General features: G+C 45.3%; 1 protein-coding gene across 2 annotated transcripts in view; it reads left to right on the forward strand.

Annotated features, from left to right (window-relative positions):
* Nucleotides 1–23942, forward strand: part of ADAMTSL5 (ADAMTS like 5) — a 167710-nt gene that overhangs the window by 113686 nt on the left and 30082 nt on the right. For both annotated transcript variants that reach the window (XM_068106601.2, XM_068106602.2), the window contains exons 7-8: nt 4137–4275; nt 21489–21572. In XM_068106601.2, coding sequence (XP_067962702.2) covers nt 4137–4275; nt 21489–21572 — 223 coding nt within the window. The remainder of the gene's footprint in view (nt 1–4136; nt 4276–21488; nt 21573–23942) is intronic.

Below are 23942 nucleotides of genomic sequence, written 5' to 3' on the forward strand. Positions count from 1 at the left end.
TCCAGCCAGAACAGGAAGGGGAGATGAGAGAAATCCATTCAGGGCCACACGTTGACTACGACCAGAGATGAAGTCCGCCAGCCATGCGTGGAGATTTCCATGGATACCATAGGAGGAGAGTTTGGTGAGCAGGGCGGGGTGCCAGACCGTATCGTAGGCACGTGATATGTCAAGGGAGACAGCTCTGATTTCCTGTTTGGCATTGAGGACCTCCATCCATTGTTGAGACAGCAGAAGCAACATGTCCAGAGTAGAATGACCTGGTCTGAATCCAAATTGATGATCAGAGATCAAGCCATTGGAGAGGAGGAAGGATTTGATATCCGAAGCAATGATGGATTCCATGACTTTGCTGATAAATTGGAAGCAGGCTGATTGGTCTGTAGTTGCAAGGATCTGTTTTTGAACATTTTTTGTGTAAAGCGGTAATGTTTGCTGATTTCCAAGATGCTGGCAGATGACCTTGAGCAAAAGAGGGTGAAAAGAACAGAGAGAGGGTGACATAGAGCGGCAGAGCAGGATTTTAGGACCCGCGGGCTGATGCCGTCTGGTCCAGTTGCAGAATCAGAGTCGAGGTTTGACAAAAACGTATCCACCTTGTCTGGAGAGAAGGACACAGACTCCAGGAGCATTGGGTTCGACTGGGTAAGGTGGGAACAGAGGGAGAGATGGGTTTGGGACATAAGATTTTTAGGCAAACACAGAGTTGAGGCATTCGGCTTTGTCACGTGCGGGGTCTTTCAGTTGGAGAGTGAGAGAATACATGGGATAGTCTCCCCGGAAAGGTCGTGGCAGCAGAGGGGTGGATAGGTTTAAATGGGAATTCGATAAGTACCTGGATGCACCGGATATAGAGAGGTATGGGGATATTGGCAGGACTTGTCGGTAGCTTGTGTATGAATGGGATGATCATACTGGGGTTGGTGTAGCGCAGGCACGATGCGCTGAATGGCCTCGTCCTGCACCTAAGTTCGTTGTGTATCCTAGCTACAGCTTCCTTTTATATTCTATCAACAATTTTCTACTCCCATTAATTCACCCCAGATCCACTTTTTTGAAATTCCGACTTCTTTCCTGGAAGTCCTAGCAGTGTCCATGTGTTTTATACCTCTCTCCCCCCCCCCCCACCCCCTTCCCGTGCCTCCTCCCCCCAAGCCCTCTCCCTCCCACAGATCTCCCGCTGGTTTAGCCATGCCTGCTCTCAAATGTTGTACTTGTGTGCTTCCCTTTCTCTCCTCATCTTGTCTCCTGCTCCCTTTATCTGATGTCTTATGTGTCAGTTTGTCTTTTTGTGATTAAAAATGTTAGCTCTTACACGAGCCTCGATCTTGTATACAAAAAAAGAAAAGGAAAAAAAAGCACAAGCGTTCCAATAATCTTTTCCTCACATTTTACTTTGGCGTGGAGGGGGGCACTACCATTTTCTTCATTTTAATGTTGTTAGGTCTGAAACTGAATAAGGTTGACAGTCCATAACATCGACTAAAATGTGCAGCTGGAATGGGGGATGGAGGAGAGGAGTGGTAGCAGTAACATGGTTGTTGGAATTTATATTTTTCAAACATTATTGATATTATGCAATCAGTTTTCAATGGAATTTTATTCCTCCAAGGCCATGTTTGGTTTTCATGAAACAAAAGTATGCATGCATGTATCCAATTGAAAATTCACTCCATGAAACACAACGCGTACAAAGGAGAGCTACCCTTAATGGGACCAAAATGGTAACAACATAATGATTCTCAACTGATCCAGTCATTTTCAGGGCAAATGTACTATGGGATTACGTGTTTATTTATCATTTGCAATCCTGATCTCAAAAGCTTCTGCATGGTTGTTTAAACAGTCTTACTGGAGTTAAATCCGAAGTTTAAACATGTTTATACAAAGTGCTGCCTCCTATGTTCGCTTGCCCATAATATAATGGTTGTTTAGATACCTACATTAGTATAACATCCCCACAACTGCTGCTGTTTATACATCAGTGGCAATGTATATGTTGACTTTACTTACAGTGCATTCAGAAAGTATTCAGACCCCTTCACTTTTTTCACTTTTTGTTATGTTGCAGCCTTATGCTGGAATCGTTTAAATTCATTTTTTCCCTCATCAATCTACACTCAATACCCCATAATGACAAAGAGAAAACAGGATTTTAGAAAGTTTTGCAAATTTATTTAAAAAAACAAACTGAAATATCACATTGACATAAGTATTCAGACTCTTTGCTATGACACTTGAAATTTAGCTCAGGTGCCTCCTATTTCTCTTGATCATCTTTGAGATGTTTCTACACCTTCATTGGAGGCCACCTGTGGTAAATTCAATTGACTGAACATGATTTGAAAAGGCACACACCTGTCTATATAAGGTCACACAGCTGACAATGCATATCAGAGCAAAAACCAAGCCATGAGATCGAAGGAACTGCCTGCAGAGCTCAGAGACAGGATTGTGTCGAGGCACAGATCTGGGGAGCCCTACAAAAAAATCTCTGCTGCATTGAAAGTTCCCAAGAGCACAGTGGCCTCCATAATTCTTAAATGGAAGAAGTTTGGAACAACCAGGACTCTCCAGATCGGCGGAGTGTTGCAGTGATGGTTGTCCGTCTGGAAGTTTCTCCCATCTCCACACAGGATCTCTGGAGCTCAGCCAGAGTGACCATCGGGTTCTTGGTCACCTCTCTTACCAAGGCCCTTCTCCCCCGATTGCTCAGTTTGGCCAGGCGGCCAGCTCTAGGAAGAGTCCTGGTTGTTCCAAACTTCTTCCATTTAAGAATTATGGAGGCCACTGTGCTCTTGGGAACCTTCAATGCAGGAGGAATTTTTTGTAGGGCTCCCCAGATCTGTGCCTCGACACAATCCTGTCTCTGAGCTCTGAGGGCAGTTCCTTCGACCTCATGGCTTGGTTTTTGCTCTGATATGCATTGTCAGCTGTGTGACCTTATATAGACAGGTGTGTGCCTTTTCAAATCATGTTCAGTCAATTGAATTTACCACAGGTGGCCTCCAATCAAGGTGTAGCGGTCGAAGTTGGTGGTAAGGCTTCATCTTCTTCCTGAACGTCATCAAATTTAACTCAGAAACGTGATCAACGGCACATTCACCAGCATATATTCAACAAAAAGGTAAAATGATGATTTGACATTTGTGATGGATTCTGATTTGGATGTAATTGCTTTTCCATTATATTTGCCCTCATTTCAAATATGTTAATGTTTCTTTTGTGCTTGAGCAACGCCGGGTACTCCAGCTTTTATACTCTACTTGGGGTACAACTACAAACACAACTTTGTCTGGGGGGTAACATAGGCTCGGTGGCCACGGTCTCATGCGGGGCGCGGGGGGCCCGGAGAGGGGCGTAAATTCTCTATGTAAATGTGTACCATGTAGCGCTACCTGGTGATGGTAGCAGAGGGTATTACAATTTCCTTTTTTACCTGGGCAACACTGAGGTTAAAGCACTCTTTGCACGGGAAAATATTTCCTCCTTCCCTTCCCCCCTTCTCCAAAACGGACGGGCCTGTCAAAGCAACCCTTCCCCCCCCCTCCTCCCCCTCCCCCCACCCTCAAAAGATGTATATGTAGTATTATTTTGCCTCCCTCTCCCCTCACTTTTCTCTCCCCTCCCCATTCCACTCCCCCCACTCACTTCCTCACTCCTCCCTCTCCTGCCTCCACCCGGGTACTCCTGCTAGTTCTGGATACCAGCGCCAGCACAGCAATGGCGCCGCCTTTCTCACCACACTAAGCAGGGCATATCCTCATTTCTTAATTTCCTCTCCACATGGATGCAAACCATTGCTCCCATGGAAAATCTTGGACAAAGTGTGCGAGGTTTAGAAGGGTGGCAAAGCAACAGCATGGTGAAGGATAACAGCTGGAAGGAGACTAATAAATCAGAAAATGGATGATCTGCTCCAACGGATGAGCTTGTTGATGCATCAGAAATATTTTTCATTATAGTGTATTGTAGCTTTTACAGGAATCGCCATTATTTTGCTCCAAACATTTATTTGTGTCGACTTTCACTGTGCTCAGGTGTTATTTTTGGTTCATACTTGCATGAGTGAATTTTCACTTCGACTCTCCTCACCAGCGTTTAATTCTCTGATCTCTCCCACTTTGTTCCTGCAGGAAATCGGCTGCGACATGCTTCTAGGCTCCAACATTACCAAGGATGCTTGTCGTGTCTGTGGTGGACACAATGACACGTGTTTGCACTTCAGGAGCACTTACACAAGTGGCCCATCTTCCTCCTCCTCTTCTACTTCTGGTGGTTGGCTCAACAATACTCCAGACTCAACAATGCTATTTTTTAACTTGATTGCAAAGCTGCATACAAAGTCAAGGCTCGTGGAAGAGCTAGAAAACAGAACGGATCAGGACTCAACACAACAAAAAGAACAGCAGAAGGAGAAAGGGGAAATGCCAAGATCAGGGTGGAGAAGATAGATGGAGACGGACAAACAAGGGATGCGGGTAACGATGAAGGGTAAGGGAGAACGCAAAGGGTGGGCAAGATGGATACAGAAGCAAAATTTTGGGAAGGGTGGGAATGGTTTAACGGGTGTAGAAAATATCATGGCATTCAAGATGGTGTTGAACAGCTATCTTGAAACCGGGAGGGAAGGATTTGATTGAAGAGAGTGTAGAAGTTGGTTCCACAAGCGAGGAACAAAAAAAAAAGGAGGACCGATTGAGTAGAGCTGAGTAATGATTCTGGATTTAGGCAGTTTCACTAGGAGAGGGTTGCAGGTGGACCGTGCACATCTTGCAGCTACCTTGGGGGACAAGGCACAGAAAGAGCATAGGGTGCAAGACCATAAAGGAGGTGGTAGAAGACAGACAGACCACCGTCTTGTCGGCGATGGCGAAGTGATAGACTCAGCCTCATCGTCAGAGATTCCAATGACTTTGAAGACCTTTGTTTCCATGGCGTCAAACTGAGCAATATGCGAGGCAGGAGTACCAGCCCAGAGGGGAGAGCAGTACTCCATCTAGCTGCAGATGAAGGCCTTCACAGTGGAAAGGAGTTCAGGTGTGCCAAGGACGGACTTTGCATGATGGAGGATGAGAACTTAGAAATGTTGCTTCCCCCAAGAGTGTGGCTTCCCTATTTGCCAATCACTATCAGATCCCACTAGAATATAACCTGCAGACAAACACAGAAGGACACTGTACTGAGGTGAGATTACCTTATCTGACAGTGTAATACTTAATAAATATTCTTTATTCTTTTTTTACGTTGCAGATCAGTGTTCATAATTACGTAAGGATAAATTACATATTCCGTACTCTTGCACAAAGTTGGATTAATACTTTGAGGCTATTAACAAAACTTTTTGAAGTGGATTGTTTTTGTCCCAAGAATGTGTCCAAATTAACTTGGCACAGTTTACTGGGGAAAAGTACTTGGATTTTGGGTTTTACAATTAGAGCACAATTACTCGAAATGCATTCTTATTCCAAATTATCATTCCCCTCATTGAAAATTGAAGGTACGTCATCATGTCAAGTCCCCTCCAAATTGTGAGAGTGTCTTTTGATTACAACATGCAATTGGAGACACTCACCATTTTCATTTCACCACCTAATGACGTTGGTTCTCAACATGTGCATATTGCAATCACGTGATGTCCCCTCACCCTCGGGAGGATACTCAACACCTGGCACCTAATGCCTGTGTAGTCCAGGAGGAAGGCCGCTCTGTGATTTAAAAAACCGTCCAACCTCAGCCAACAATGGTAGAGTTGGACATAAGGAAGAAGCCTGTTGGGCAGCTATACGAGTGAGTGATGTCTTGGCCAGTTCTTCCCAAATACAATGATAACAAGAAAGAGCAATCAAAGATTGCAGACCCTCGTCAGGATGTGTTTTCAGTGGTTTTTAAGGCTTTTGTGTGAAAACAAATATGGCGGCCGAACCACGTGACCAATGACGTCATCATTAATTTTTTTTCTCCACCAATTTATGCCTACATGACGCTCAAGAAATTTCATCTTGATCGGATGAAGTGTTGTACTTGTCGAATTATGACGTCATAATGGAGGCACCTATGACATAATCATTAACATATTTTATTCCCCATGGAGAATTCTTTACCATGAGCCATGTCTCAATTTTTTATATTCAGCGCTTTCCTTTCGGAGATATAGAGATGCAAAGTTTTTCCAAGATGGCGGCCGAACCTCGTGACCGATGACGTCATCATTATTTTTTTTCTCCACCAGTTTATGCCGACATGGCACTCAAGAAATTTCATCTTGATAGGATGAAGTTTTGTACTTGTCGAATTATGACGTCATAATGGAGGCACCTATGACATAATCATGAACATATTTTATTCCCCATGGAGAGTTCTTTACAATGAGCCATGTCTCACTTTTTTCTATTCCACGCTTTCGGAGATATAGAGGTGCAAAGTTTTTTGGGTTTTCCAAAGATGGCGGCCGAACCACGTGACCTATGACGTCATAATTATCATAAAAAAATTATACAGGTGGAGTTGCACCTATGGTGAAAATTTCCTGTCAATCGGACCAACGGTTGCAGAGAAAATCATATTTATTCTGTGCGGACAAACAGACAAACAAATGCAATACCCTCTCCTCAGGCGAGGTTAATAATGATGCGATTCTTCCCAATTATAAGCAGTTTTTAAGTGAACCTTTGCTTCCTTTTTTGCATAATCATGCCTTTTGAATTAAGGCCGAACATTTTCTTGATGCTTATAACTTGCAACTTTTTACCTCCGCCGTCTGCGATGGACGTAGGTTATGTTTTCACGCCTGTCTATTCATCACTTGCGAAAATCAGAATTTGGTCACGTGTGTTATTCTGTCCATCTGTTTGTCTGTGTGTCAATCTCCTACAGGTCACAATTTTAAAGCGATCTTCACGAAACCTCATCGAATGGTAGAATTGGTCATAAGGAAGAAACCTATTGCTTTTGAAGTCAGAAGGTCAAAAGGACAACATACGCCAACTTTCTAAAATTGTCAGTTTTCATCAGGAAACTTCTGGTGAAAGTGCCAAAATCAAGACTCTCTGCTCACCTTCACTCTTTCATTCCTCTTTACTCCCGCCTCTGGAACAAACATCCTCACTCTCTTCAATTCCACTCCTCCCTCCAGGTCTTTAAAACAGCTGTTCAACACCATCTCTTATCTTCCTCCATCCAAAACCTTGATCTTTTCTACCCCTGTTAATTCACCCCAGATCCACCTTTTTTGAAATAACAACTTCTTTCCTGGAAGTCCGAGCAGTGTCCATGTGTTTTATACCTCTTTTGCAATTTTATACCTTCCCATGCCTCCTCCCCCCAAGCCCTCTCCCTCCCACAGATCTCCCGATGTCCCTGCTCTCAAATGTTGTACTTGTGTGCTCCCCCCTCTCTCCCCATCTGGTCTCCCGCTGCCTTTATTTTGTCTTGTGTGTCCGTTTGTTTTTTTGTCATTAATGTTAGCTCTTACACGAGCCTCGATCTTGTATACAAAAGAAAAAAGAAAAAAAAAAGATTGACTTGAAATTTGAAGAGGATTTGATTATTTGGACTTTTAATTCAACCACAAATTGTTTTAAGGTCAAATTAATTTTAGGGGTTTATCAAGTATTGTGCTCTGCTTGACAATCTTTCTTGTTTTCTTGTTTGTGTGCAGGATATCTCAAAAAATTGTGGACCGATTTGGACAAAATTTGGTGGAGTCGTTGGGTTTTTGACAAGGACAAAATTATTAGATTTTGGTGAAGATTCGGCCACATATTCCGATACTAGGATTTAAAAAATGGATTCTTCACTATTTAAAGACAGGGCCAAAAACGATATATAGCATGATATCTCAAAAAGTTGTTGGTGGGTTAGGACAAAATTGGGGGATGAGTTGGTTAGATGACGAGAACAAGCCAATTCGATTTTGGTTCAGGTCCGAATCCAGATCCAACCTATCGGTGGGATATAATATAAAATAACCACCTTTAGGGGCCATTTTTCCCCGCCAAGCAGGGGTTGGCCTTTTTCGGGAACCGTGGTTGTTGTTGTTTTTTGGTCCCCTTTTTGAAGCAATGTTTTACGGCCGGATGCCCTTCCTGCCGCCAACCCTGTTTGTCGCCTTTTACGACAAGCAGGGAATTACCAGTGAACTGGTACTCAAATAGCCGACCTCGGAGGGATGAAACAGGCTGAGTCAACCCCCCTGGCGTTAATTCAGCGATCGACCGGGATTCGAACCCAGGATCCTTGGTTTAATTTTCTTCATATCCTAAGCCGGCACCCTAGCCGCTAGCCCAACACCAGGGCTTTACTATTTCTTTACTATCAGAGGCAACACCAGGACAAAACGTAAACTGTTAAACCTGGCGGAGGTATGCGCTCTACCGAGTGTTGATCGAGTTAATATTGTTACAGATCGCGGTTTAGATGTTATGATGACCGAGCGGTGGTGTATTTAACCGCGACCTAACAGGATCCCCGACTCACCCGATTCCACCCAAACGTTGGCCGTATCGCACTACAGCTAGTCAATAGGGAAAAGACAAAGGCGACACGGATGTGAAGAAGAAGAAGAAGACAAAAAGGTTGGAAATACTACTGAATTTATTTACTATTTACACACATAAGCAAAAAGGAGCAATCAAGTTTATTTACAACACATAAGACGCAGGTGACACAGTGCAAATACTAGCTTATCTACAGACTTAATTAAATACCCAGGGACAGAACAAACAAAACAAACTCACGTATACAAGAAGGGTGGAAAGGCAGGAGGTGGATTTCTGGAGGGAGAGGAAAGGTCCAAGGGGGTCCTGCAGCTCAACCGGCGCGTTTACCAGCCGCCGTTCCTTTTCGGCCCTGCTCCAAACCGCCGTTCAGGCCCCCTTTGGCTGTTGGGTGTTCTTGCTGCTGCGGCCTCCGTCCGCTGCGTTCCCAGGACTTGTCTGACTCGTTGGTCCAAACCCTCACCTCTTTCTTGGTCCCTCACTCTTTACCACCGACTCCTCACCGCAACCACTTGACCACCACCTCTACTGACTGACTCTTCACGACTCTCTCTTGACGACCAACTCCCTCTGGCAACCGACTCAGACCAACTCAAAGTGCATCTCTTTTTGGGAACACCCCCGCCGTGGGTTATATAGGCCCCGCCCCTCAACCTTTGCGAACCTCCCCCAAACGTTCCCTCCCCGCCCTCTCAAGCCAAACCCCTTGTTCATGGTTGGTCGAGTGGGGCTGGATCACTCCTCCCCTCTCTGACGAGGTGGGGACCCGCCTTTCTTCTTCGACTCAAGCACATGGTCAATGGCGGTTATTGGAGGGGAGGTGATTGAGAATCGAGGGCTCAGCAATGACGAGAGGGGATGTAATATGGAAATGGAGGTTTTGGGGATGGGAAGGAAAGGGAGATTTTGGGGATGGGAAGGAAAGGGAGATTTTGGGGATGGGAAGGAAAGGGGATCTATTCTCTTTCACTGGTGCAATGGAGTACTTCAATTAATGGGAGACACAGCCTTACCCTAAAACACAGAATAAGAGATAACTATCAAACAGAGGTATTCTATTATTTGGCTGACGTGTATGCTTGTGGACTAATTATGGGATGCCCTTTCACCTTTACACAGCTCCGGAGGCAGGGGGGCGCAGAATAAACAATAATAATAATACACAATCAAAAAAATATACAGTCCTCATCTCCGCAACACTGCACCCTCCTCCTCTTAGGCACGTCCCGGGCCTACAACTTTTACTTTTAGTGTGACACGTAGGTGTAGTTCCCTCTACTTTTAACCTGACCCTGAGTGCGACAGTTTTAAAACATAAATAAATGTGTCCATTGCACCCTGCCTAACAGACTTACGCCCACAGTTAACTGAATTGCGGAATGGTCTTCAAACTATACACTGACGGTGGGAAGCATTATTTACAATGACGCTATTTTTATTTACAAAACTAACCCAGGACCTGTAATTGTTCTTTCTGGGGGGGAGACAGTCTGCTCTGCATCGACGCACCATTAAAGCACCCAAAAACGCACCAATACACACCCAAGCACCAATCGGTGCAGTCTCCATAGTTCATCAGTGTTCCATAAAAATAAAATCAACAACCCCTAACCCTGCAGGTGTCTCTTGCTCTTCGGCTCCCTCTGCTGGTTATTATTATTTTCCTGGTGTTGTCATCTTCCCTTGCTGGCGGCCTATTTGCAATGAAAGAATGCACCTAACGTGTCCGTTTTTATTTTATTTATGGCCCACAGGGGCCGACTACGCGTGGTTCACCTGTGGGGCATCGGTGCCCTGTGGCCAAGGTCCGCCAGCAAGATTTCGGGCCCTCATGGCCGATTCCAGCAGAGGGGCCATGCCCCAACCCATGGGGTCCATAAGTGGTGCTCGGCCACAGACATGTGGTCCATAATGTGGTGCATCGATGCAGACAGCTGGTTCTGGGAATTTCGGGCACACAATGGCCGACCCACGCACGCTCCCCTCGGCACCCAATGGCGCACAGGTCATGTGGGAGACAAAAGGGGAAAGACAATTGAGCGAGGGGTAAGGTCACAAGGGTACACATCAATAAGGCAATGCAAGGCGAAATGCGTACGGAGGGCGAAGTGAGAAAGCTCGTCCCTACCGTACGTCACCCCCCTGTCACCTACCCTACCCTTGCCCTTACCCCATATGTACAAAAAATCTACACATTTACAAATTCGTCACTACTGTCACGTCTTCCCCATATTTCCCCTATACCAAATTCGTCTCCACAATCCCTCTACTTCAAAATTTGCCATCACCAAATTCATCATCAATCCTCATAAGGAGGCAGAGATGGAACATCAAAGCACAATGTCACACCCACGTCATGATGCGTCTCACAATCCAAACATTTGCACAGTAAAAAATAATTAAACATGGCATGGTGCGGAGTACCTGTCACCTCAGGTGAGTGGATGCAGATGGTGCGAGGAGACTTCATCCTAACTACTTCCTAAATGACATTAACACACTTTACACTACCCGGGGTCTCTCCCTGCCAATCCATTGGCCAACTTACACTATGGGTTCTAAAAACCAATTCCCATTGCCCAAACTGTGGTGCTTCTCAATTTGGGGTCTCACTCCCCCGATTCATCTCCCGGTGCCTCGCACAATTTCTGGGCTGCGACGTGTAGCTCTCCCAGCAGGTCTACCCACCTGCACACCTCCACCACTGCAGTTGCCACCCGAGCTTACCTAGCTCCTCACCCTAACCTAACTAACTGGGGACAGCCCCTCCTGGCTCTGTCACCCCATGGTGCCCTCTGGCACTGGGCTACCCGGGTCCATCCTCCGGATCCTCGGGCCCCATCCACAACCACCGGCTCCCAGAGCCCACCTGCGGCCTCACCTGGCCGACATCCTCACAGTGGTGGAGTGCCCAAACCAACTACACACACTAACAGGCTACACGCCCAGCCATTTCCACAACACTAATGCACCCATCCAAAGACCATTCTTTCACCCGCACCACAGATGCCAATATCCAACCACAATTTACCTGTACCCTCTACCTAACACTTACACTACCCGCCCCGGGTATCCGTGATGGGGGTCCACTCTTCCCCTATTCACACCTTCGCACCATCCACTCCACTCCACAATTTCCACCATACTCACTCCACGACCATCCATTCCAATACTCCATACCATTTATTCCATACACCTGTCTTTCATTCACCTGTCGTTGCACACCTGTGCAATCCTACCTGGTGCCACCTGCACCCTCCTCCTCTTCCTGGACCAGTTGGTCAACACAACACACAATCACCACTACTCCCTCATACACTGCTCCACACACCTGTTCAGTTGCACACCTGTGCAATCACACCTGTTCAATCACACCTGTTCAATCCTCAAACACACGGCATCATCTCAGCTAACTACTCCCCTCTGAAACTTGCGCTTCCCAGTCGTCCCTTTAAACTATTGCGCTCCCACATCATTATCATCCACACTAAACTACCTGCGTCCCCACTACAGGTATCAGTCACTACCTAACCTTATCGTCACCTAATGTCATCTTCTAGGGCCCTATCAATATCCTAACCCACCCGGGCTAGTTTTCACTGCCATCAACCCCATAAACTATAGCGCATTTGCCCCACTTGTGAGGGATGGTGGATTTGCCATCCCACCACATCGGGGGTCTCTCACTATAAATTTTGCTCGTCCAAATTCCAACCAATTCAAAAATTTTCCATTTACTGCCAATTCTACCCACTATTATAAATTTCGTATCAAATCACGATCACTATCACTATCACCCGTCTACTTATTACATCCTCTCGGTGCGCCAATTCCCTTTTAAAGCTCGGCTTCGTACAGCCGAGCAATGAATACGGGTTGTTTTGTGCCAGCGGCTGGATACGTCCCGCATTCGTGGCAGGGACGGGGGCTTACCCGGGCCGAGATCCCACGCACCACCTCGGCGTGGAGCCATCCAATGTCCCGATCTCGACCTGCCGGCACGTCTCAATAGAAAGTGGTCGCCATGACGACCCTCCCTATCGGGCTGCCCGCTCCGCCTAGTGGAGCCCGGACGCGGCCGTTCCAAGCGAGGCACAGCGTGGATCGCGTACGGCGGTTCTTTCGAAACCGCCGTGGTTCGGAACCCCGCTGGTCCTCGCGGCACGCGAAGCTGCCCGACGCGCACCGAGGGCCTGATTCGGCTATAAGTCGTTCTAACTTCTAACCCGGTTATCGTCGATGCTTCACCTGGATGCTTACATGCATACGCTACCCCTTTCTTGCTCACACCTCTAGCTGTTCCCATGCTCCTCGTCGTACCTTCTCTTACACACCCAGGTACACTCGTTCCACTCCCAGCCTTGGTCACACACCTAACCACCGAACACCTTGGCACACATTCGTCGCTCGCACACCTCACCAACACACCTCTTCGCGCCCCTTCCTCGGGCACCTCTTCTGTGACAATCACAGGTGTGCTCTTACTCGCACACCCAACCACGTGCCTCACTACCAATTCCAGCGTGCATTCCCACTCACACTCTACCATTCCAGGTGTGCATCCTTCCATTCCAGGTGTACATCCTCGCTCACCTGCCACAACCAACTCACGCTCCGTGTCACTCTCACTACTCTCACCTCCACTCTCGGTCGCGCACTCACCCTTACTCTCGACAGCGCACTCTTTCCTCATGCACCTGTCCGTTACACACCTTTCTCGCGCACACTCTTCCGCACATTTTCCCGTTACACCCTCTGTAACACTCACCACAGGCATGCATTCTCCCTTACTCTTGACAGCATGCGCTTTCCCCATGCACCCGTCCGTTACACACCTTTCTCGCGCATCCTCTCGCGCACACTCTCCCGTCACACCCTCTGTAACACTCACCACAGGCGTACACTTTCTCGTTACATCCTCTGTAACACTCACCACACCGCGCTTCCATGTACCCCCTCGCACACGCGCTTCGACCAACTCACTCTTAACGGCACACTCACTCCTTGGCGTGCACTTTTTCCTCACACACCCCATGGTCGGACATTCTCGCACACCTCTTTTTTCGCACACCTGACCTGTCACACACTTCACCAACGGCCTTTCACGAACACCCGGATCCAAACCAATCCCCAAGCCGACTGAAGCTTTCCTCACATCATATACATTGCCACTCACCTCCGTACCTCGTCTCCGCACCTCCTTTGCCACCTGCAAACTCTTTATTTGGTTAGTGAGCATCACATTATGAGTTGAGCACCGACCTTGCACATATTCCATCACCTCCTCCTGGATTTCTCTTTTAGTTTCTGTCCGTCTCTTCTTAATTTCACTCACCTCTTCTTCCACTTCCTCTAATTTTTGTTTAACCTCTTTTATTTCTCGGTGCGTCTCCTCAAGTTCGTCCTCTAAGGCTACCGTGACCGTCTCTATGTGCATCCTCACCTGCCGGTCCTTTGTCTCCATTATCTCTGTCACCTCGTCCACCCTCATTGTCAGTTCCTCCCGTACCATCTGACATTGCCTCTGCGTCGCTATTAATTCGTTTTTAATTTCTTTTTGTGTCGCCTTTAACCCTCCTAGTACCGCAGTGTTCTTTTGAACCTGCTCCACTAGTTCTTTTTGTCCCTCCGTCAGCTGTTCCACCTCCTCCGTCAGATCTTCTATTCCCCCTTGTAACTTTGCCGTATTATTTCTCACTTCTTTCTCCATACGCTTCTCACCTCGCTTTACCTCCTCGCGTAGCCCCGAAACCTCCTCACTCACACCTCGTCGTATTTCCTCCATCTCTTTTGTAGATGCCACCCTCATCTGTCCCAATTCATCCCTCTGAGCATCCAGTTTACTTTCTAACCCGATTTGCACCTCCTCTATCTGGTTCCCCATTCGTTTGATTTCCCTGGCAGATTGTTCCCCTATTTCCTGCAATTTGGCCTCCATCCTATTTTCTAACCCCATTAACCCATTTTTCACCCCCTCTAACTGATTCTCCTGGGCAGCCATTCTGTTTTCCACCCCCGTTAACCCATTCTTTACCTCTTTTATCCCGTTGTCTAACCCCTCAAAATTATTGTCTAACTTCCCAAATTTCTTGTCTAACTCCCCGATTTGATTTCCTAGTCGCTCCCCCATTCTGTTTTCCATTCCCTCCATTTCCCTGGCTCTTTTTTCATTGTCGCACTTCGACTGTGCCATGTATTCGCTAAACCGTGCCATGAACTGCTGCATGTTAAAGCCCGCTGATACAGCGGGCTCGGCTACCGCGCGCTCGTGCGAGGCGCCTCTTTGCGCGCCTGAAACCTCGTGCGCGAGAGCGCCATTTTGTGCGTCTGATATACCCTCAACCACCTCATTGCTCTCCTCCTCCCTTTCCTCCACATACATTTCCCCGAGGTCCTGGGTCGATTCTACCCCGTCTATCTCTCCCACCGGCATCCCGTCGCCTTGACCAGCCATGGCGCGATTTCAAAGTTCAGGTTTTGTAAAACAAAACAAATTTCGGCCGCTCCAAATTTTGACCCAATTTTTTCCTAGATGTTTTAAAAATTTGGTTCGGGCCCCGAATCCTACTCCCAGACACCAATTGTTACCTAATAACACAATTGGTGTTCCAAAATTTGGGCCTAACAAATTTAGTCCCAGGTCCGAATCCAACTCCTGACAACCAATTGTTACAGATCGCGGTTTAGATGTTATGATGACCGAGCGGTGGTGTATTTAACCGCGACCTAACAGGATCCCCGACTCACCCGATTCCACCCAAACGTTGGCCGTATCGCACTACAGCTAGTCAATAGGGAAAAGACAAAGGCGACACGGATATGAAGAAGAAGAAGAAGACAAAAAGGTTGGAAATACTACTGAATTTATTTACTATTTACACACATAAGCAAAAAGGAGCAATCAAGTTTATTTACAACACATAAGACGCAGGTGACACAGTGCAAATACTAGCTTATCTACAGACTTAATTAAATACCCAGGGACAGAACAAACAAAACAAACTCACGTATACAAGAAGGGTGGAAAGGCAGGAGGTGGATTTCTGGAGGGAGAGGAAAGGTCCAAGGGGGTCCTGCAGCTCAACCGGCGTGTTTACCAGCCGCCGTTCCTTTTCGGCCCTGCTCCAAACCGCCGTTCAGGCCCCCTTTGGCTGTTGGGTGTTCTTGCTGCTGCGGCCTCCGTCCGCTGCGTTCCCAGGACTTGTCTGACTCGTTGGTCCAAACCCTCAACTCTTTCTTGGTCCCTCACTCTTTACCACCGACTCCTCACCGCAACCAACGCAACCACTTGACCACCACCTCTACTGACTGACTCTTCACGACTCTCTCTTGACGACCAACTCCCTCTGGCAACCGACTCAGACCAACTCAAAGTGCATCTCTTTTTGGGAACACCCCCGCCGTGGGTTATATAGGCCCCGCCCCTCAACCTTTGCGAACCTCCCCCAAACGTTCCCTCCCCGCCCTCTCAAGCCAAACCCCTTGTTCATGGTTGGTCGAGTGGGGCTGGATCACTCCTCCCCTCTCTGACGAGGTGGGGACCCGCCTTTCTTCTCCGACTCAAGCACATGGTCAATGGCGGTTATTGGAGGGGAGGTGATTGAGAATCGAGGGCTCAGCAATGACGAGAGGGGATGTAATATGGAAATGGAGGTTTTGGGGATGGGAAGGAAAGGGAGATTTTGGGGATGGGAAGGAAAGGGGATCTATTCTCTTTCACTGGTGCAATGGAGTACTTCAATTAATGGGAGACACAGCCTTACCCTAAAACACAGAATAAGATATAACTATCAAACAGGGGTATTCTATTATTTGGCTGACGTGTATGCTTGTGGACTAATTATGGGATGCCCTTTCACCTTTACACAGCTCCGGAGGCAGGGGGGCGCAGAATAAACAATAATAATAATACACAATCAAAAAAATATACAGTCCTCATCTCCGCAACAATATATTATTGATTTGGACTCTGAAAACAAAAACACCTTGTTGGCCAAAATTGCCTTTGCCTCTCTTCCGTCTGAAAATGAAGTTCAACTATGCAACAGTTGATCAAAAACAACAGGTCTGCTGTTTTCAACGATTAAAGTTGCAGGAGTGTGTTCTGGTTTTGGAGTTGTGTGGTTTACAGAGTGGTGGGAGAGGCAGACTGTGTTGCTGTGCGGAGCTGGCAGTGCTTGCCGTTTGCCATGGGGCAGCGTGTGTTCATATCCTCGCGAAATCTGTTTTGTATCAAATGGAATGGCCAGGCCATGGTTAGAGCACACCATAACAAGCACGTGATCTTTGGCTGTGTTATTACTATATACTATGTGGGATCTGAGAGAGTCAAGCTCCTACGATTTAATTTAAAAACGAATAACAAAACAAGAAAATTCTTTGTTTTTCAGCCAAATGGTAGAAATGAAAATAATTAATTTTGAGATTTTTTTTTTAACCTCAATTTAACGTCATTGTAAGGTAAGAGTATTGCCCCATTATATTGCACGTTATCACAATTATCCTGCAAACTGATGATGTAAATGATAACGCGTATATGATAACTATAAATGTATCCTTTTTAATATCACCTTTTTAATAATAGTAATTTTATTTTTTATATCATAATTTAATATCATTCTACCGCTCCCCTTATTTTGTGTTTCATGTGTCGGTTTGATTTTTTTGTGTGATTAATGTTAGCTCTTTCACGACAAAAAAAAATAATCACTTTCTAGGGTAAAAGTGCAAAAATGCATTTTGTGAGCTTAAAATACCATGATAAAAACCTTAACGTTAAGGGATTGCCATAATTGAATAATAATTGAGTATTGGCATGATCAAAGTTTATGTGTATCAGGAAGTCACTAGCCGTTCAATGTCGGGATGGTACGGACACTTTTTTTTTTTTTTTTTTGTATACAAGATCGAGGCTTGTGTAAGAGTTAACATCAATCACAAAAAAAACGTCAAACCGACACATAAAACACAAAATAAGGGGAGCGGTAGGCAAGATGGGGAAATGAAAATTGAAAAAAGTTTTTGAAATTTTTTGAAATTGAAAATAATTTGATAAGAGATGGTGGTGAACAGCCGTTTTAAAGACCTGGAGGGAGGAGTGGGATTGAAGAGAGTGAGGGAGTTAACTCCTTGTGCATTCCTTGCGTTTAATACAATGCAAATCATCAAAAAAAAACTTTATATAAAAATTGTGGTTATACCTACCAAAGAAAAAAACCTACCGAAAAGTAGTGCTACATAAATAGAAATTGTAAACCTATAAATTACCTACCAGTCATCTGTGGAAGATTCACATCCAATTACATTAATTAAACTTTTGGACAATATCGCTGAACTACACAACTGACCAACTCAAAAGAGCATGTTTGTAAATCTTCTTCTTCTTTTCATCCAGCCTAACTCAAAATTGGTTTAAGCTCAGGACTTGATTTAAACACTAATCTACTGAATTTTATAGCGGGAAGGTCCATGCATTACTACTAGAAATTTTCACCACTAGAAAGGATTCCAGGAAAAGTAGACGTACCTACTCATAGGAAGGGGTAAAAGTGTTGGCAGGATAATGCCTGTCAATCAGCCTAGTGTGGGCGGGGCCATGGCGACACAATTTTCCGAGGGCCAATCACACATACCTAAATGGGCATGGTTAAAGGAATTATATTACGTACATTCCAAGAGTAGTGACAACAGAAAACCAATTCTGAAGATGTGTTTAATGGGTGGATGTATTACGTTCAGTCTGCTCTCTCGATTTGGTTTCATCACTGCAAACATGAGTGTGTGTGCCATTGTGTGTGTGTGTGTGTGTGTGTGTGTGTGTGTGTGTGTGTGTGTGTGTGTGTGTGTGTGTGTGTGTGTGTGTGTGACCTTTATTATGAGAATATGGAGAACATTAATTAATAATTGGGTCAAAATGTTAAAGGGCAATGTCACAGTAAATACAAATATTCCTTCTTAGCCTGTCCGCTGCTGCGAAGCACAAGACGGCCGGGTGAGTGTTCAGTTACCGAGCAGCAAGCTGGCGCTTGCCAAGCCAGCCGTTCCTTTTCAACAGTTTTGAATGGAGTGTTTGCTTGAGTGCTTAAGCCACTTGGCGAGCGCTCTACAAGAAACATGGGAACTGAGCACACCCCGGGTTTTTTTTTTTAATCACCTCCGTGTTTTTTATTTATTTACCTTTGAGCTTCAGTGTGTCTGCCCAGGCCATAAAATTTTACCATTTGAGTTTTTCTCTTTAGATTCTCAACAAACCTTTATGGCTTTATGCTTATACTATAATTCACAGACCGTTGTTTGTTTGTCGTGCTATTTCTCCTACAGTTCTGGCCCGATTACATTCAGACTTACTACATGGGATCAGCATCAGCCCAGTTAGTGCATAGTGGTGTTTTTTTTTATCCTTACCGGTGGTCTTGGAGGGGGGAGGGGACAAGGTAAATTCTCTATGCAAATGTGTATCGTGGAGCACTGCTCAAAGTGGGAGACGCTATTGCAAGTCCCCACCCTTTCCAATACAGTATTCCTGTCCCCATGTTTTCCAGTATAGTGAGGTGTTTTGAATTACACTTTCGAATAAGGATAGTAACACCCCCCCCCCCCCCCCGGCAACTCCTGTATGGTGTGGGTCCTTCTAATTATGAGAATATGGAGAAAATAATTTGAAAATTTAACATTTGTATATATTTAGCCCATTTGGTCAGGGTTAAAGGGAAGGGTGCCAGACATTGATGAGCTGTATACAGAGATGATAATTGCAGCGAGAAAAGTTGTAGTCAGGTGGACGAAGAGGTTGTTGAATGTTTGTATGAGAGACGGGTCAATTCCTGAGGAGTGGACAGGTGGAGGTTAGTTGTGCCGATATGGAAGGGGAAGGGGTATGTTCAACAACCAGGGAAGTACAGATGCATTACACTCCTTGATCATGCCACGAAGGTGCTGGAGCGGATACTGGATGGGAGGATTAGAAAGAGTGTGGAGAAGGAGATCGAAGAAGAGCAGCAGGGGTTTAGAAAGGGTAGGAGAAAGACACATGGGATGTTGGGCCTGAGACCACTGGTGGAGAAGAGGTTGGAGGTGCAAGGTGAAATGGCATTGGGATAAGGAAAGGTTCTGATGTTGTGCGTAATGCAGGCCTACTTTTACGGTCTGGAAACTGTGGTACTGACAGAGAGACAACAGAGGTTTGCGAGAACAATTGGGTCAGGAGGATTGCGGGAGTGAAGAGGGTGGATAGAAAGAGAATGGATGAACTGAGGGAGGAGATTGGTGTGCAGATGAGCTTGACGGGGAGAATGGTGAAATGGCAGCTGAGATGGGCTGGACACTTGGTGTGGATGGGGGAAGAGAGAATGGCAAAGAGAGCAGATAGGTTGAGGGAACAAGGTAGGAGGAAAAGAGGTAGACCATGGTTGAGAAGGGAGGATTGTGTGAAGAGGGATATCAGTGTAAGGTGGGGTGGTTGGAGGGTGGAGCTCGGTGCCATCGGACTTCACCCTTATAAAGGGAAAAGGAGAAGAACAACAGTTCGTCAAGTTTATTTCAAGTACAAAGTGCGGACATGGATGGGCTTTGCATTATGGGTTGCCTTCTTATTTGCCATTTGCATTCTCTACGCTTCAGGTGTCAATGATACATTGATGACATTTCCAATGAAGGGAGGCAAGTTTCTGGAATATCCTTTTGGATCATCTATTTGTTTCTCCGAGAAGCTTCTGAAATATACTGGAAATTATTAGAACGTTCCAGGCTTTTGGCTATAATCATGAAGATGACTTTGAGCTTTTTGTAAATGGTGTTTCATCCCGTAGCCTCGATCGTTTGTCCTGTAGGCAGCAAATCGTGATGTTAACTGGAAGTCTTTGTCGAGGTTTTCTTAATATGCTGGAATGATTTGAAGTATTTGTTACTTTCGCCACCGAAGGTGGATGGAGGTTATGTTTTCACCCCTGTCTGTCTGTTTGTTTGTTTGTGAACAAGATATCTCAAACAGTTGTGGACTGATTCGGAGGAAATTTGGTAGAGTTGTAGCGTATGTGACAAGGATGAAATGATTAGATTTTGGTGAAGATCCGGATCCGGATCCGGCTACTAGAATTTTTAAAGTGATTCTTCACCATTGCGAGATAGGGCCAAAAACGATACATAGAAGGATATCTCAAAAAGGTATGGACGGATTTGGACGAAACTTGGTGGACCAGTTGTGTGTGTGACAAGGACTAATGGCATCGATTTTGGTGAAGATCTGAATATGGATTCGGATATGAGAATTATTTAATTTCTAAGTGATTCTTCACCATTGGCGATAGGGCTAAAACCGATACATAGCAGGATATCTCAAAAAGTTATGGATGGATTTGGACTAAACTTGGTGGACCAGTTGTTTAGGTGACAAGAACAAGCCGATTCGATTTTGGTTCAGGTCCAAATCCAGATCCGGACTATCAGTGTGATACAATACATAGACTATTCAGCCTGGCGGAGGTATGCTCTCTACCGAGTACCGTTCCAGTTGGTGCTGTAGCAGCCAATAAGTGTACATTAGTGTTAATTGTGTGGACTACATGAATGTGCTCTCTAGGGTTCCCTGGTATGAACTCGGGAGGGTGGGTAGCAGTGTTCCCTCTGTTTGTTACTGAATAAATGTTAACCCTCTAATCCCAACTCATTCTACCTTTGACACAACTGAGATTTTAAAAACGGTATCGTTTTAAAATGTAGTTTAATTAAATGTAGTTTTTAAATGTAATAAGTGTGTAGTTTAATTTGTCAAAGATTATGTAATAGATGAACTATTGACCAATGATTCTAACAAATAGTAATGTGTTGAGGAGCAAAGTACACAACAAGGAGAGATTTGAATATGCGATTTCCAGATTGCCAGGTTGGATGAATTGAAATGTTATTTAATGGCCTTGGCTAAACCCCAGAGAATTCCTTTGAGCACCTCGTGAATTTCTCTTCTTGTAACCGCTGTTCAACTCTGTGTTTCAGGTCGATTTGGCTACAATGAGGTTACAACCATCCCAGCAGGAGCCACGCACATCCGGGTCATTGACAAGAGTCTCAACTACTTAGGTGAGGTTTGAAATAGGTCTACAAGCTGCTGTACATACAGACTTGGCATTTAATATGGAATATTTTTTTTTTTCTTGACTTGGGTTTACTTTCCTAACTCAGTATATCAATCTAGTGAGTTTCTTTTACACTTTGGTGATTTATTTGTTAAAAGAACCATGTCACTGATTGTCTGTCGCAGCAAGAAGTCAACAACAGGATTATATCACAGGTGGCGTGGCAAAATGTACGGACAGGTGCATTTGATGATTGGCTTCACAGTCGGGTATACAAGGGTTGTTGCGTTCTGTATTAGTGGAAAACAACTGCTGCACGTCTCCAAAGGTTATTGCTGCTTCCTCTGGAGATGGTCCGTCAACTCGACAATGCTGTTTGTCATGAGTGGTGGCTTTACGAAATTACGGCATGAAACAGCATGCTATTGCTCGGCAGTATGGCATCACTCAAGGTCAGGTGTCAAAGATCCTGAAACGAAATGCTCAGAGGGGTGTCCCTACTCCAATACCGAGGCCAGGACGTTCCGACAGAACCACAAGGAGGGATGATCGCCAGCTGCACCGGTTAGTCCGCAATGGCCGTACCAAGTCAGCTAATCGGCTTGGGGCTGAGTGGCAGCAACTGGCAAATGTGCCTGTATGCAGAAGGCTATTCAACCAATGACTGGTTCAGGCAGGCTATCGTGCCAGGCGTCCCCTGAGAAAGCCACGCCTGATCAGACAACACCGCCAGCGCCGATTGCAGTGGGCCAGAGAGCACCGTCAAATGGCAGCCAGGACACTGGAATCACGTGATCTTCAGTGACGAGTCTAGATTTCTGGCCTATCGTCAAGATGGCCGCATCCGAGTGCGCAGACAAGTGCATGAAGCCTACAACAAAGATTGTATAGTGCCAAGAGTCCAAGCTGGAGGTGGTGGGGTGACCGTTTGGGCTGCTTTTCATGCAGGCGGCAAAACTGACCTGGTTGTTCTGAATGGAAACCTGAACCAGTTCAAGTACAGGGCCATTCTGGAAGAAACATTGCTTCCATTTGCTCGTGCAGCCTTTCGAGGAAACTTTGTCTTCCAAGATGACAATGCATGGCCTCTTCGTGCTCGCATGATCCAACACTTTCTTGCTGACCGTGGTGTAGAGCATATGGAGTGGCCTGCCATGTCCCCGGATATGAATCCGATAGAGAACTTGTGGGCAGAATTAACGCGTCAAATCGACCACTTGGACCAGCAGCCGACCTCTGTGCATGAATTGCAGCAGGCTATTGTCACTGCATGGCAAGCGATTCCTGTCCAAACCTTGGCAAATCTCGTGAACAGCATGCCTCAACGTGTACGTGCTCTCCTGAATGCTCGTGGGGGTTACACGAAGTACTGAACTGTAATTTTACTGTCCGTAATCCGAGTCGTAATTTAACTTTTGTTTTTGTTAAAAAAAAATTTGGCTAATGTGCAAAATAAAGAGATACTTCTGGAAAACGTACAGAAGTTTAACACAGTACTGTCCATGAATTGAGTTCGATATCAGTTTACATCACTTTCAAGGATCAATTTATTTGCTTCGAAATGTCAAATGTGGTTTTTCTTTCTTTTGAAGGTCACATTAACAAAATCTAGAATAATTTCAACATAATTCCAATGAACTTTTGGTTCTAAGACATCTTGAAAAGTAAGTTCACCGCCAGAAAAAAATATTCCATATTAAATGCCAAGTCTGTATTAACTGCATCTTTTTATTGAAGAAGTGTGACTCTCACATTAGTAAGGTTCTCCAACTTTTTCCTGCTTTTTCTGCTTGGACTGAGCTATCCATTGAACTGCACCTGGTTTTAATTAGGTCATATGGTCTAAACTCTATTTAAATTCAGAGCCAGCCTGCTGAGTTAGTTCAAGGGTCTTCACTGTTGGGTTTTTAGTTGTTTCCCCCCAAAAGTATGAGTATCTGAAATGAAAAGAATACTTTCCCAACGTATCCACTGCAATTCTGATCATATTCTACTATCCCATGTTTGACCTCTATATTATATCAACCGACAGCTTCATATCAGTTAAATGTTGGCTTGGTGAAAACTTTCGCTGACCAGGTCGGACACTGGAACACAGCTGGGATCTTTATTGTTTCATCTGATATTCAGGACTTGATAGGCTGCATAGGCCAATGATGGGCGGCTTGGATGACGTTCAGCTTTCTGATGCATATCCCTTGAGCTGATGACTTGGCTTTTCGTGTATCAGATTTTGTTTGAATAGTTACTGCAAAAATATAACAGTGAGTTCAATCCATGTGATCATTCGGGTCAAAATAAGCTTAACTTATTTAAGGTACTGGACCTCTGTTGATGATTCAAGTAATACCGATGTTCAAATGTGTTCAGTATA

This window comes from Myxine glutinosa, chromosome 2, assembly GCF_964187855.1.
Source record: "Myxine glutinosa chromosome 2, kmMyxGlut1.1, whole genome shotgun sequence".
Classification (NCBI taxonomy): Eukaryota; Metazoa; Chordata; class Myxini; order Myxiniformes; family Myxinidae; genus Myxine; species Myxine glutinosa.